Below are 17,445 nucleotides of genomic sequence, written 5' to 3' on the forward strand. Positions count from 1 at the left end.
ATTTGATAATACCAGGCGCCTATATAATAAATGTTAGGCATTTTGGAGTATGACTTACGGTAATGCAAATTTATAAGCACGTTGACAAAAATAGAGAACACACACATCGTAGTTTTAAAACCTACTATTAATTTAGAATATTACCACCATTTAAGTAAACGCTCTCTTTCATAATACAATGCCGTAAAATACATTCGATTTTGCGCAATTATAGTTTGTTTAAATTATTATTAGTTAATGTGTATCAGACAATATTATACATGGATATTAATATTCAATAATAAAAGGCCTACAAAATTATAGGCATACAATATGACCTTTGTTTTACATTCTGCATACGATAATTATTCTAGAGCCACCAGCTAATAAGTGTCTCAAGTAAAAGCTATTTACAAAAACTAAAAGATGGGTTAATGATAATATAATAACAACCAGTAACCAACCTATTATATCACCAGTTTCCAATATGGTACTAAATTTACGAACATTAATAATAGAATTTTTTGTACATAACTAATCAAAATCATTGTATTACGTCTTTAGAAATCAGACAGCACCAAAAGACTAATCAAAATTAGTCCTCGAATTCTTCTCGCAAAACGCACGAGTATCAACAGTTGTAAAGCAAAAACGTTTGAACAACATCAGTTCAGAATTGCTGTCATTAAAAGCCTAACACTAATGTTCCAGCAACATAATAGAACAAAAGTATTCTTGCGACGTTGATCCAATCTTTTCCAATCGCTTATTTAAGTCATCATTACAGTTATTTCTGAACTATCAATGGCTGCATCCGCTTTGGTTGCGTATGGATACAAATAGATGTGCGTATGGATACAAATAGATGTATGTATGCATTAGTACAGTTGACATACAACACCAGTAATAGTAAGTATACTTCCGATAAGATAACAGAACAGAAACACTCTGTCAAGAACTCTTGCAACTTTGATCCAATCACTTCCAACTCTACGCGCTACAGCCTCTCCTTCGTAATGCGTAACTATCTTCCTTATTTCACCTTTCATTTTCCACAGTAAATCCTCTTGTGCCTTTAACGTTTGTTGGTGATGGTTAGACGATTGGCAGTTTCCTGTAAGATGTCTCTGTTCCATTAATGGTGACACGGTGTTTTGATCAACTATTTCCCATGCTTGCAATTCCTTTGCTAACCTTTTACCCACAATGCTTTCTTCGTCGTCTAATTTGCAAGATGGCATGATATAGTGAGCTAATTTACATAATATAAGTTTCCGCATCCACCCAGGTACCGGATGCGTATCGGAACTCCGATGATGAATATTTAATACGCATGTAGACATTGCTAGAGATAGAGATATTAGCGCCATTGTTGCTGCAAAATATTGTCCTAAAAGAATACAAATTATATTCATTTACGAGAGAAGTACTGTAGTCATATTTTCATCTCTGGATTTGTGTAAATTTGTGATATTTAATTACTAATGTATCGTTCGTATCTTTTGGTAAGCATTTATATCCTTTTATCATTCAATTGTTAAGTTGCAAATTATCTGGTTTTTGAAAATGTGAATTGTAATATTATAAAATGTATTAAAGTCTACAGACGTAAATTTAGTTTAATTCATAAACAAGGTAATGAATTTTGTTGAATTAAAATGCAATTCTTACCTATGATTGGTACTGAGCTGGTGGGCGGCATTGTCTCGGCAACCATTAACAAGAAAACGGTCATTGATAAGAGAACAGTTATACAAAGACTAATCTTCTCACCAGATTCAGGAGGTAAAAAGAACGTCATCATTGCCACAATTGAAACAAGGAAACATGGTGTTACAAGGTTAAACAGGTAGTATAGAGGGCGTCTGCGCAAAACAACTTCGTACTCAACATCTGTAAATTTCTTCCCCGGATCATCCGGGTACTCTTCTTCTTCATCTTTAAAGCTTATGTTCACCATGTCCCACTGGCCGTCGCTGTCAAAAACAGAGATGTCACCTTTCAAAAAAATAAATATGTGAGGTTAATACGCTTTTTAAAAAGTTATTTTAGTCGGTTTTTAGTGTGTAAGTTGGTCGATTTGCACATACCATCTGAACCTTTTATTCCAACACTGCTCTTTTCGTACTGCCATGGTCCAAACTTTAGAGTACAAGTTTGCTTATCAAATGGAAACGCATTTACGTTGATCTTGCAGTAAGTGGTAAATATCATTGGTGAAGCCCACGTGATTACCCCTTCGTAGGTAACTATTACCACGCGGTCTTCCATAAAATTGTAATAATTACCACCGGCACTGCAAAAAAATATATATACTGTAGCCTATATTAAATGATGAAAATGTGTATGGTCCATTTTTTGTCCAGAGTTTTCCGGAACAATGCAATAATTCAATTTGAAAATTGCAAATGGATGTTTTCAAAATAATAAACTTTCCGCGGTCCGATTTTGATGAAATAAGACAATTGTTTAACAACTATATGTTTGTTGTCAATCAATATTCGACGCATATGTCATTAGAGCAATCGGACCGCGCATGCGAGATATGCAAGGGTACGTTTCGTTGGTTGTGTTACGATATTGCCAATAGAGGGCCGGATGGTTTTTCAAAGAGTGTTTTTTTAGTTGACAGTACACAGATTTAACATGACTCTGAAGCAGGGAGTTTGCTCTGGTATAGGTTAGCGGATTTGATTGTTTGATCCTTTTGTCCCTGCTTAACTGAGCACTGGAATAACGTTATCTAACTATATATCAATACCGCCTTACTTGTTATATAGCGTTATATCTGGCATCCATATCTTGGAGGAAGGAACTTTTAAATTAGTGATTCCATTGTAGTTCTCTGGACGCCATCTTAAATATTCGTCGATCCAAATCTAAACAAAGTATAACATTATTAACATTTTAACACATGCTAAATTCGTAGAAATATTTGATTTGATCATGGATAATCAATTATTTTTTCAAATTTATTTCATAAAATAATTTTCATACCAACATTGAAGACACAGAAAATGAAATAAAAGCGGAGAAAACTCAAAAAATGAACTTATTATAACCATGGAGGAACGAATTCAATTAATTACCTAATTCGTTTGTTTTAATTGTGACGTTGAAAACGTCACCGTCATGAATATTGATTACCCCCAACGTAATTAGAATACACAGACAATGTCCTGCAACAGGCAGAAATGTACCTGTCGTTTATAAGGTAACCATTAGTATATGCCTAATTGGATAAATCCCAGCCACTATTCAAGTAAATTGAGTATACAGTAGTTAGATTAACTTATTTTATTCATTTTACTTTTCAACGTAGCCTACATGGTCGGAATGTCTTCCAGTCAAAACGTAAAACTGATTATTGTATAGGTGTATATTTAGCCTATTCATCCGTAACGATGTGGTGAATTAAAGATGGTGAGATTTAGTTTAACGTTTAGGGTAGTAAGTAATTCTTTAAAACAGTAGAACCATTACTCCATGTTAGAACCACTCATTTTAGGACAACCTTATCTGGGAAACACCTCTATTGAGGGGACACTTTCCCACGATAACGAGAGGATGTATACATTACAGCCAAGCACTATTAAAGGGACCTCTATTCAGGGGACAATTTAGTTGGGTCCCGAAGATGAGGGTTTTACTGTAGGCTGACGGATGAATATTGACTGTAAATCATTCATTTGTTAGCATGTGGTGCCAAGATCCAATTAACAATATTGATTTACTGCCCTCTATTATTTCAACAAATTAATTTAGCGATAACGATACATATAATGTGTTTATTTCAACTTACTAGTGTTAACCAGGAGTTACTCTTCAACGTTTGCATCCGCTCGTCCTATATCAAAAGAAAAAAATTCAAAATAATGATTTAAATAATAATGCGTAACAGTATTACTACAGTAGAAAAACTGCTAAACCCCTGGGTTTAACCATGGACCTAAATTAGGACACTAAAGACAATCCTTATTCAGAGGTCATCCCAGCTAATAATTAAGAACTGCTAAACCCATGGATTTAACCATGGACCTAAATTAGAACACTATAACACAATCCTTATTCGGAGGACATCCCAGCTATTAATTAAGAACTGCTAAACCCCTGGGTTAACCATGGATCTAAATTAGAACACTATAAGACAATCCTTATTCAGAGGACATCCCAGCTAATAATTAAGAACTGCTAAACCCCTGGATTTAACCATGGACCTAAATTAGGACACTATAAGACAATCCTTATTCAGAGGACATCCCAGCTAATAATTAAGAACTGCTAAACCCCTGGATTTAACCATGGACCTAAATTAGAACACTATAAGACAATCCTTATTCAGAGGACATCCCAGCTATTAATTAAGAACTGCTAAACCACTGGATTTAACCATGGACCTAAATTAGAACACTATAAGACAATCCTTATTCAGAGGACATCCCAGCTAATAATTAAGAACTGCTAAACCCCTGGATTTAACCATGGACCTAAATTAGAACACTATAAGACAATCCTTATTCAGAGGACATCCCAGCTAATAATTAAGAACTGCTAAACCCCTGGATTTAACCATGGACCTAAATTAGAACACTATAAGACAATCCTTATTCAGAGGACATCCCAGCTATTAATTAAGAACTGCTAAACCCCTGGATTTAACCATGGACCTAAATTAGGACACTATAAGACAATCCTTATTCAGAGGACATCCCAGCTAATAATTAAGAACTGCTAAACCCCTGAGTTTAACCATGGACCTAAATTAGGACACTATAAGACGATCCTTATTCAGAGGACATCCCAGCTATTAATTAAGAACTGCTAAACCCCTGGATTTAACCTTGGACCTAAATTAGGACACTAAAGACAATCCTTATTTAGAGGACATCCCAGCTATTAATTAAGAACTGCTAAACCCCTGGATTTAACCATGGACCTAAATTAGAACACTATAAGACAATCCTTATTCAGAGGACATCCCAGCTATTAATTAAGAACTGCTAAACCACTGGATTTAACCATGGACCTAAATTAGAACACTATAAGACAATCCTTATTCAGAGGACATCCCAGCTATTAATTAAGAACTGCTAAACCCCTGGATTTAACCATGGACCTAAATTAGGACACTATAAGACAATCCTTATTCAGAGGACATCCCAGCTAATAATTAAGAACTGCTAAACCCCTGGGTTTAACCATGGACCTAAATTAGGACACTAAAGACAATCCTTATTCAGAGGAAATCCCAGCTAATAATTAAGAACTGCTAAACCCCTGGATTTAACCATGGACCTAAATTAGAACACTATAAGACAATCCTTATTCAGAGGACATCCCAGCTATTAATTAAGAACTGCTAAACCCCTGGATTTAACCATGGACCTAAATTAGGACACTATAAGACAATCCTTATTCAGAGGAAATCCCAGCTAATAATTAAGAACTGCTAAACCCCTGGGTTTAACCATGGACCTAAATTAGGACACTAAAGACAATCCTTATTCAGAGGAAATCCCAGCTAATAATTAAGAACTGCTAAACCCCTGGATTTAACCATGGACCTAAATTAGAACACTATAAGACAATCCTTATTCAGAGGACATCCCAGCTATTAATTAAGAACTGCTAAACCCCTGGATTTAACCATGGACCTAAATTAGGACACTATAAGACAATCCTTATTCAGAGGACATCCCAGCTAATAATTAAGAACTGCTAAACCCCTGGATTTAACCATGGACCTAAATTAGGACACTAAAGACAATCCTTATTCAGAGGACATCCCAGCTAATAATAAAAAACTGCTAAACCCCTGGGTTTAACCATGGACCTAAATTAGAACACTATAAGACAATCCTTATTCAGAGGACATCCCAGCTAATAATTAAGAACTGCTAAACCCCTGGGTTTAACCATGGACCTAAATTAGAACACTATAAGACAATCCTTATTCAGAGGACATCCCAGCTAATAATTAAGAACTGCTAAACCCCTGGGTTTAACCATGGACCTAAATTAGGACACTAAAGACAATCCTTATTTAGAGGACATCCCAGCTATTAATTAAGAACTGCTAAACCCCTGGGTTTAACCATGGACCTAAATTAGAACACTATAAGACAATCCTTATTAAGAGGAAATCCCAGCTAATAATTATGTGTACACGTTGTTAAATATCGAAGGTGTCCTTAAACATGGGTTCTATTGTAGTAATAGTTAGTGGTTTAATGAACGGGGCCTGAGAAGGAGTATAAAGTAGGTCACGAAAGAAATAGGTGCTACATAGGCAGGATCATGTATAAAATAAAACAGACAAAGTAAGAAACGATCGGTTACATTCATTTAACGTTTAGTGAAACAACTTTGTTAACATTGCTTTATCGGAAACCCATTGGTGGTGTTTGATATTGATTAACGTTATCATTTGAAATCCACACAAATTTATGAAAACAAAAGGTTATGTGGAGAGTGCAGTTTGATACCATCATCTCTTCGGCGTTTATTCATTTTTTGGTGGACCAAGCAAGAGAATGAATTGATTGATAATGACGGGACACCTACAAAAATGAAAAAAATAATTTTATAGAACAGCATGCGTACTATATAATAATATATATAATATTATATACCCCTTACCAGCTACGGTTTGACTTAAATTGTTATATATACATTTTACCCTTCTCCCAGCAGGGCCATAGCCAGCATGAGGAAGAGACTAGGCTAGCGCCATCTCCCATCCCAATTCCCCAGATATTTTATATTAGTAATTATATTTAAAGCATCTTAACCTCTCGCTACGGCCCAGCGCTACCCTAGCTATATCCTTTCACTCATAATATAATGTATATTTACAGTTTAAATTCATTAGTATTCATAAGAGTCTCTACATTACTATAAGTGTTTGATATGACCGTAAATACGTTGTTTGCGTTTCCTTTGCGTTTCATCGTTAATCTCCCTTAATTTCGTTATATCGTTAACTTAATTGTATATTTGTAATTAATTAGATCTCCGTATTATTTGTTAATTGATTTCAAACATTAAAACAAATTAAAATTGTAATTGCCAACTATTGTGTACTGATTGTGGATCATATTTCCATACGTTATTGACTATAATATTTGAATCAGCAATGTTTGCAAGCCAGATTTTGTTTACAATTATTGTATATGTATATTTAAAAAAATCTATCTATCAAAAGAAAAATTAAAATTAATGATTTAAATAATTATGCGTAACAGTATTACTACAGTAGAAAAACTGCTAAACCCCTGGGTTTAACCATGGACCTAAATTTGGACACTAAAGACAATCCTTATTCAGAGGACATCCCAGCTAATAATTAAGAACTGCTAAACCCCTGGATTTAACCATGGACCTAAATTAGAACACTATAAGACAATCCTTATTCAGAGGACATCCCAGCTAATAATTAAGAACTGCTAAACCCTTGGGTTTAACCATGGACCTAAATTAGAACACTATAAGACAATCCTTATTCAGAGGACATCCCAGCTAATAATTAAGAACTGCTAAACCTCTGGGTTTAACCATGGACCTAAATTAGAACACTATAAGACAATCCTTATTCAGAGGTCATCCTAGCTAATAATTAAGAACTGCTAAACCCCTGGGTTTAACAGTGGACCTAAATTAGAACACTATAAGACAATCCTTATTCAGAGGACATCCCAGCTAATAATTAAGAACTGCTAAACCCTTGGGTTTAACCATGGACCTAAATTAGAACACTATAAGACAATCCTTATTCAGAGGACATCCCAGCTAATAATTAAGAACTGCTAAACCCCTGGGTTTAACAGTGGACCTAAATTAGAACACTATAAGACAATCCTTATTCAGAGGACATCCCAGCTATTAATTAAGAACTGCTAAACCCCTGGATTTAACCATGGACCTAAATTAGAACACTATAAGACAATCCTTATTCAGAGGACATCCCAGCTAATAATTAAAAACTGCTAAACCCCTGGGTTTAACCATGGACCTAAATTAGAACACTATAAGACAATCCTTATTCAGAGGACATCCCAGCTATTAATTAAGAACTGCTAAACCCCTGGATTTAACCATGGACCTAAATTAGAACACTATAAGACAATCCTTATTCAGAGGACATCCCAGCTAATAATTAAAAACTGCTAAACCCCTGGGTTTAACCATGGACCTAAATTAGAACACTATAAGACAATCCTTATTCAGAGGACATCCCAGCTAATAATTAAAAACTGCTAAACCCCTGGGTTTAACCATGGACCTAAATTAGGACACTATAAGACAATCCTTATTCAGAGGACATCCCAGCTAATAATTAAGAACTGCTAAACCCCTGTGTTTAACCATGGACCTAAATTAGGACACTATAAGACAATCCTTATTCAGAGGACATCCCAGCTAATAATTAAGAACTGCTAAACCACTGGATTTAACCATGGACCTAAATTAGAACACTATAAGACAATCCTTATTCAGAGGACATCCCAGCTAATAATTAAGAACTGCTAAACCCCTGGGTTTAACCATGGACCTAAATTAGAACACTATAAGACAATCCTTATTCTACATAGGCAGGATCATGTATAAAAATAAAACAGACAAAGTAAGAAACGATCGGTTACATTCATTTAACGTTTAGTGAAACAACTTTGTTAACATTGCTTTATCGGAAACCCATTGGTGGTGTTTGATATTGATTAACGTTATCATTTGAAATCCACACAAATTTATGAAAACAAAAGGTTATGTTGGAGAGTGCAGTTTGATACCATCATCTCTTCGGCTTTTATTCATTTTTTGGTGGACCAAGCAAGAGAATGAATTGATTATGACGGGTCACCTACAAAAATGTAAAAAATAATTTTATAGAACAGCAGGCGTACTATATAATAATATATATAATATTATATACCCCTTACCAGCTATGGTTTGACTTAAATTGTTATATATACATTTTACCCTTCTCCCAGCAGGGCCATAGCCAGCATGAGGAAGAGACTAGGCTAGCGCCATCTCCCATCCCAATTCCCCAGATATTTTATATTAGTAATTATATTTAAAGCATCTTAACCTCTCGCTACGGCCCAGCGCTACCCTAGCATATATCCTTTCACTCATAATATAATGTATTTTACAGTTTAAATTCATTAGTATTCATAAGAGTCTCTACATTACTATAAGTGTTTGATATGACCGTAAATACGTTGTTTGCGTTTCCTTTGCGTTTCATCGTTAATCTCCCTTAATTTCGTTATATCGTTAACTTAATTGTATATTTGTAATTAATTAGATCTCCGTATTATTTGTTAATTGATTTCAAACATTAAAACAAATTAAAATTGTAATTGCTAACTATTGTGTACTGATTGTGTATCATATTTTCATACTTAAGCTCTGTCCACACTATCAAACTTTATGTGTCAAAAAAATGTGATGTGCCCATATATGGACATGATGATGTCATATCACTACCATATTTAAGCATAGCACTACCATATATAGGCACATCAAACTTTTTTGACACATAAAGTTTGATAGTGTAGACAAGGCTTAATACGTTATTGACTATAATATTTGAATCAACAATGTTTGCAAGCCAGATTTTGTTTACAATTATTGTATATGTATATTTAAAAAAATCTATCTATCAAAAGAAAAATTAAAATTAATGATTTAAATAATTATGCGTAACAGTATTACTACAGTAGAAAAACTGCTAAACCCCTGGATTTAACAGTGGACCTAAATCACTAACAACACTAAAGACAATCCTTACTCAGAGGTCATCCCAGTTAATAATTATCAGCCTATGCCTATAAAAAAAAATAATATTATATGTTATTATTTATATTAAGATTAACAAGTTCTTCCCACTTTGTTTATGTTTCTGGACCTTTGATATGGAATCAATTAGACACCAGTATTGAATTACGCTTCCTCTCTCTCAACTTTTCGTAAAAAAATATTAAAAATCACTTATCATCATTGTATTCGAACTAGATCTTCAAACTGTTTTTGTCATGACCTTATTTTATTTATATATATAATTATATACAAATGTATTTTTTCTTTTCGTTTATGGGCCTTGCGTGACAAGAAATCTCTTAAAGCAAGATCTATTAATGGTATTAATTGTTTCATTATTATAAATTACCATTTTCATTTTTGTTATTATTCATTAAACAAGTTATTTCTTTGGTTTCAATATAGGCCTAAAATTTAAACAAAAACGGTACTGCAAACAGGCCTATCTGCATCTCGATGGTAGAATGCGAGAGACACTAAGGTAAGAGGCCTTCAGATATGCAAAGCGTACTTTAGATGTTCGAAGCATTTGTCGATAATTAATAATAATGGAATCTACCCTCCATCATCATCATCGGTGTTCCAAGTGTAATATAACCGATATTGTTCCCAGGGGTATATAACATTTCTATGCTTCTGGATCCATTAAGAGATTCATTTCCATATCAACTCAACATCGAGGAAGGGAGCAAAAGGAACGCGCTAGGGAACAGAAAAAATCAATGGGGAATAACTGAGTCCGGAAATCTATCCTTCATTACTAGGTCAGTTTCTCTACAGCAGTGGCCGTATTTTGCAATAAATTAAATACTGTTAAATCATTTATATAATGTGTTTTAATTAATTTAACTCTTCCCTGGTGTGAGCTTAAATGGCTAAAATGTTCAAGGCACATACATTAAGTTCCACGTGTACGCGTGAACATTACACGCGTACACGTAACTTACGTTGATTTAACGCCGATATTTGGACAATATAACTGTCCTGTTAAATCGCCCTCTTTCTTGTTTCTGAAATAATGTCGACGTTGTGACGTTATAACGTGATTCAGCACGTTCAATTTACGTTATCCTTAAGGCCAAATTACACAGACGAGCGGTAACGGTAAGCGGAAAACCGCGTAGCTGCCCCACGTAGAATCTGTTCCTTATGACCATTTACATAAAGCGCGGAGCCGAGCCGTTACCGATCGTCTGTGTAAATTGGCCTTTATACTGTACCACAATTCCTGAATCGTTTAGTTTTTAGCACTGAAGTAATAAGCTGTATAGTAGGATGTGGATAATTGTTTACTTTTTTTTACTAATTTCCAAATTCGTGACATTACTTATAATTGATTGATTAGCCAAATTGATATGAGCATTGTAACGGTCATATTACAGAAACTGAATAAGGGGAAAACGTTTTTGTACTAGAATATGCTCGATTCTTGGAATTGATTTCATGCCGTAATTAAAATCGTGTTAACAATTAAGGCCAATTTACACTGACGAGCGGTAACGGTAAGTGGAAAACCTTGTAGAATCTGTATCTATTCTGAGCGGAAACCACCCGTTCGCTCCGCATTTTGTGTAAATGGTCATAAGGAATAACATAGATTCTATATTTTTATCGTTACCGCTTACGGTCTCATGTGTAAAATGGCATTATTAATAAGCCGGTTTAATCTAGGCCTCATGAAATAAAAATAATGACAATAAAGAGACTAATCTATTGGTAATTTGAAAACTATCAATGTGGTTATTGTGATTAATAAATTCACTCTAATAAAATTAGCAAAGCGATATCATACGGTATAAAAGCAAGTTAAGTTCTAAATTACTTGGGTGTATACACAAGGCACGTTTAAACTTTAATCGTGAATCTACTTGATGTTGTGGGAGTATGTTTCCATACGTGTTTGATCCCAAAAAAATACTGGGGTAATAATGCTTGTAAAGCGCCTTTGAGCATGATTACTCATGAAAAGGGCGCTATATAAATGTGGTATTTTTATTATTATTGTGCATAAGTAATGTAACTTTTTATTTCCTATATTCAATCAGAGGCATAATTTATTCTTTTAAAATGTGTATAATTTCAATTGTGTGAATAATAAATTTACTTTATAAAATCTCAAACCGGTTTTTTTTTTAATGGAAAAAAATATTTTGATTTGGATTACGTGACTGTTTTATCAGTTACAAAATGCAGTAGCATAACTCTACATTGTAAAAGTGCCGACACGATCGTTTACTGACCACAATGTATTTTAAACGCACGTTCTATTAAGATGTAGGATGTTTAAACGCCCTTTGTTTGTATCGGAGTTACATTGCGGTTTAGTTTGTTCAAACGATACACCATCGTTGTAATATAAATCCGATTAGGAATGTATTTTTTATTGCTGTTCTAACTTTCTGAAACCGCGTTACATCGGAGGTCCATCCGAGTTCATGAAACACCGTAGTATAACTTAACATACTCAGTATGATTCGGATCAGCTTAACTCGGCTACTGTAACGCAAGCGCGTGTGAACACGGCATGTGAAAAACGTGTTTGCCGGACGACAAACGGGATGAAATCATAGAAATAGCTTTCTTAATTGAACAAAATTACATGTTAAAACTCACTAAATGTATTACTTGAGATAAAAAGAGTTTCATCGAAACGTTGGTTGAAGTATCTTTGTGATAAACCGGTCGGATATGTGACGTATAATTAGAAAACAGTCGTTCAAATAGCTCATAGTGCTCTTCCGTGCCAAGCGTTCCTGAAAAGAAAAACGTTCGTGTTAGTTTAATACGTGTGTTTTAACTATAGCTTAAAGATATACAGTACTGTCTCCAATAAAAGGATTTTTTTTTTTTCTTTTTTTGTTTTTTTTTTTCTTTCGTGGGAGTAACCCACCTTTATTGTACATTTTTTTAAAATATTTATATTAATTTTATCACCATACAATATCAATATCGGTACAAAATGCTTGAACCAATCCATATATATATATATATATATATATACAGTATGCATGGTACTGAGTACTTTCATATATATTTTACAATCGGTATAATTTTTACATTTTTTTATAACACATTTTTAAGCTTGTTTTAAAAATATTCTATGGCCAAAATAACAACATCAATATAGTTTAGTAATCAATATCTAGTGATATCCTTTTTTCTGCGGAAGTGATTAACTTGATTAAAACTACAAAATGGCCTATTCAAAGTCTTTTTAAAATTAATCCTCAATTGTCATGTTTTTGGTGAAAATAAAGGCCGCAGTATATGCGTTATTATATCAAACATTTTATTTGTACCTTTTTAGTCGCGTGGACACGACTCTATAGTTCACTATGTCGGTCGGTCGGTCGGTCGGTCTTTCGGTCTGTCTGTCTGTCGGTCTGTCGGTCCGGTATCACTATGCGTTTTATCGCTTTTCTGTACTTTTTGAACTGTTTTATTTAACATAGGTCAAAAACCAAATAACATTTTAAATTGAAACTTTGCAAAAGTTTAATTTATATCAGGCGCTAACTTTCTGTTGAAAAAAAATGTGTGTTTTACACAAAGTTACGTACGCACGCGCATTTAAAATTTTAAAATGCGCAAAATTAATTTTTAATCAACTTTCTACGCGTTTCTTGTCATTTTGAGCATGTCAAAACTTCCCATACGCGTGATTTATGTTTTTGCAGCCTTTTCTAATAATTTTACCAACAATTTCGACTTAAAATTACGTCATACGAGCACGTCGAATTGGATAATTTGCGCACGTTTTTGATGAAAAAGTTCAAAAATTCGTCAAAATTATGCCTTTTTAGTCGCGTGTGGACGCGACTCTATAGTTCACTATGTCGGTCGGTCGGTCTGTCTGTCGGTTTGTCGGTCTGTCTGTCGGTCCGGTATCACTATGCATTGTAGCACGCGACTTAATGGCTGTTGGCCTTGTTCATTTTCTGTGTGGTCCCCAGATATGGTAACTATTACTGAAGGAAGTTCTAATTGCAGAAGTTTCCCAAACTCTGTATTTTACCATTTTAAAGAATATTCATGTTTTTATTTTTTAATTTGTATACAATAACTAAATATTTATGCCTGTATATTAGTGTGTAGTGAATAAAGGTCTAAGTTGGTCAGATGTTTGCCCTCTGACGTAATTTTGTACTTTATGCTATTATTAGATACATCGCGAAGACTTTTTCGCAAGTAGGCCTAATTCTCTGTTTTTACTTTAATTTTAAGCAGGATTCAGATTATCATATTCAATCTTTTCCTGCTTACACACCAACAAGAATAAACATATTATTATTCTTGTCATGGGACTACGTAGATATATATTATATATTTGTTTACAATATCAATGTAATAAACAGATATACAAATGTCGGAATTGTATAAATGTTACCGAACGGAATCCTCATTAGATCTGTTAATCCACCATTAAGGCATTAATAACCATCGACCATAACATATTGATTCCCAATTTACAAACACCTCATTTAAAAAAACGTGTTATAACTTTCATTTTGTAGTAGATACAAACAATTATGACTAGGCACATTAAAGCGTGGTTCCCACTAGCGACGCAACACAAGGACGTAACGCAACGCAAGTGAATTGACCAATCACAAGCGATGGCTTATTCGCTTGTGATTGCTAACTGTCTATACTTCGCTTGTCATTGGTTAAAACGCTTGCGTTGCGTTTACGTCCTTACGTTCTAGTGGGAACCAAGCTTAAGTTGACTGCTGACAACCGTTTGACATTGCGACGAAGACGGATGTGTTGATTTATCGGGCGTGGTTAGTTGCGCTTACTATACGTCTTTGGGTTGCGTCCTATAGATACCAGTATTGTTAACTCTTCCTCTCTCTCTCTCTCTCTCTCTCAAAAAAATAATTTATTATCATTGTATTCAAACTAGACCTTCAAACTGTTTTTGTAATAACATTACTTTATATATAATTAGGCCTATATGCAAATGTATTTTTTCTTTTCGTGTTTGGATCTTTTGTGACAAGAAATCTCTTATTTCATGATTTTTAATATTGTTTTACCATTGATTATAGAAACTAATAAATGTTGAATTATTATAGTGGAAACAAGTTTTAATGTTGTGATGACTGTACAGGATAGATTCCTTGCAATTCATTCGCTGGAAAGGAAATGATATGCGTTTCCCGAAGGATTAAGTCAGGTATTATTGTAATCTTATTCTTCCCTCATTAAATCTAAATTCACCACAAAAATTCCCCGTGTAAACAAATTAAACGTTTACACTCAGGCCTCAATCTACCGGAGGTGTACTCATAATAAAACTTGTATCACGGATACTTACTATGCCTTCAACACACAAAATCAATTAAGCGAAAAGCATATTCGCCCATCCATTTCAGATTTAAATGATTTTGTTTTTAAAATCCGGATGTTAAAGGTAATTGAAGTTCAAACTTACTATAAAATATATACTTAGATGTCCTGGAGTACTTTTCATATTAATCATGGCGCATTATGTAATCAAATTTTCTTTTTAGATATTTTTTAAATCTATATTTAAAGAATCTTCGTTCGTTTGTTCAATTTAATATTTATTACATGCCTTTATTGAATTAATATTTTACTTTATTTTGAATTATATGTGGAGTGTATTTGAATTATGTAATATTGAACGGAACATTGGACAAGGTTAGCACTTCATTTAAACATTTGTAAGCAATGTGTCCCTCCCGCTTCCCTCCCCTCCCCCACCATATATAGAGTTTATTCGAATTATGTACTATTGAACGGAACATTGGACAAGGTTAGCACTTCATTTAAACATTTAAGCAATGTTTCCCTCCAAGTTGATCCGTGTGGCCGATATGATTCACTTGATTACTCAAACTGTAAAGAGTACCTTCGATGTCCGTTATGATCCGCTACATAACTGTTATCAATATTAAATGGATCTGGCATTAGACTACGACCACCAAAAGCCAATCTATGTAGAACTTATGAAGTCCTTTCTTGCAAATAATTATGTACAATTCTAACGTTCGACGATAACTCTTTGCTGTCATTTTTATTTTGAATTTTAATCGTTTTAACAGTATTTTACAGCTACTAATTGCAATACTTAGAATACAATTTCTATAGGCCTAAATTAAATATTTAATACCTTTTACCATGTTTACACATTCTTATTAATGGTGTTAACTTATTTGTAAAAAGTAATGAAAAAAAAGAAGAAAAGGAGTGGAATTAATAAAGGTGGGTTGTTCACACGAAAGACAAAAAAAAGTATTTTACAGGGCCTATGGCGTTTTTGCAATCTGCATTTGTAATAGTAAATTCTTAACAGTATTTTAACAGCATTTTAACATAGGCCTATATTAATAGTATTTTAACATTGCCTTTTGCAATTTTTCTTTGTTCTTGTTTTTTTTTATTGTCTTAATTATGCCAAGCAAAACAAATTTCCATTTTAAAGTGGACAAATAAAATTTCATAAATCTTAATAAGGAATTTGTTGAATTATTTGGTACATTAATTTAAAAATGCAAATTCTATTTTTAGAATCGAAGGATCTAATATTCAGAGAGTTCGTAATTGCTTTTTAAATATATAAAAACAAGTTTATGATGTTTATTAGCATTTAGATTGTTAAGTTATTCAAAATTATCGGGTGATTAAATTAATCACCTTTTAATATTGATGGAATATGATTAGCCTGTGTAGTGTTGGTCCATTGGATATGAAAGAATGAATCCTGGCTAAGTATGTCCTGTTCCTATCCTGACTAATATAAAATCCTAATCATACATTGTTATACATAAATCTTAGGAGCAAGTAAACCGACAACATTCTAACCTTTTCTCTTTCTGACACTTTCGTTTGGAAGATACATAAAGATATATAAAAAGAATACGCAATTAATTACATTAATTAACTGATTAATTCATTCAAAGCATTTCATTCAAAGCATTTCATTCAAAAAATTTCATTCAAAGCATTTCATTCAACAACTTTCATTCAACAACTTTCATCCACATATCGCGTTCTAAAATGTATAATCATCGGAAGGTTGTGTAAACGGCGTTCCATAGGCGAAAGACCATGTTTAGAAGCTACATATATTAAGCTACATATACAGTATTATGTATAAACAACATACATGAGTGGGTCTAAATACACACACCCATTTGTGTAAGTCTTTTATATAAGCCTAAACTGTTTAATTATTTTCTTTTATAATTTAAAGAAAACCCGACATTTCCTTATTATCTGTGTATCCTCCTAGGAGTATGAAAACTAAACAGACAATGAGTTATTACATTAAATGAAAAAACGTCAGATTGAGTTTAATTTGTAACATTTTGATTCTCTTGTTGACACTAAAAAACAGTTATTTTTACGAAATTATAACCGTGACATCATGTTGCATGTATTATATTTATTATTTTTATTATTTCATTGTGCCTTACTTCCTTTTGAGTTGTTTGCATATCTCTATCGTTCAGGCTACTACCAAGTAATTTATTCATATTTTAATAATAACTAATCATTTAATTTGTATATTTTTTCTAATTTTTAGGATTTTTTTTACTGTATACTGAGACTTTCAGCATAATGATTGCTAATATACAGGAGTAACCTGAATTATTTATTGTATTAAGCTAT

General features: G+C 33.4%; 2 protein-coding genes across 2 annotated transcripts in view; one reads left to right on the top strand and one right to left on the bottom strand.

Annotated features, from left to right (window-relative positions):
- Positions 1-17,445, bottom strand: part of LOC140048091 (neuronal acetylcholine receptor subunit alpha-6-like) — a 22,670-nt gene continuing 5,225 nt past the window's right edge. The window contains exons 2-7 of the mRNA XM_072093098.1: positions 12,418-12,557; positions 3,782-3,826; positions 2,749-2,858; positions 2,070-2,275; positions 1,651-1,977; positions 1-1,369 (exon numbers count right to left, since the gene is read on the bottom strand). Coding sequence (XP_071949199.1) covers positions 858-1,369; positions 1,651-1,977; positions 2,070-2,275; positions 2,749-2,858; positions 3,782-3,826; positions 12,418-12,557 — 1,340 coding nt within the window. The 3' untranslated portion in view covers positions 1-857. The remainder of the gene's footprint in view (positions 1,370-1,650; positions 1,978-2,069; positions 2,276-2,748; positions 2,859-3,781; positions 3,827-12,417; positions 12,558-17,445) is intronic.
- Positions 10,243-17,445, top strand: part of LOC140048092 (uncharacterized) — a 20,694-nt gene continuing 13,491 nt past the window's right edge. Inside the window, exon 1 of the mRNA XM_072093101.1 lies at positions 10,243-10,285. The gene's annotated coding sequence lies outside the window, so the exon portion shown is untranslated. The remainder of the gene's footprint in view (positions 10,286-17,445) is intronic.

This window comes from Antedon mediterranea, chromosome 4 (genome assembly GCF_964355755.1).
Source record: "Antedon mediterranea chromosome 4, ecAntMedi1.1, whole genome shotgun sequence".
NCBI classification, from domain to species: Eukaryota; Metazoa; Echinodermata; class Crinoidea; order Comatulida; family Antedonidae; genus Antedon; species Antedon mediterranea.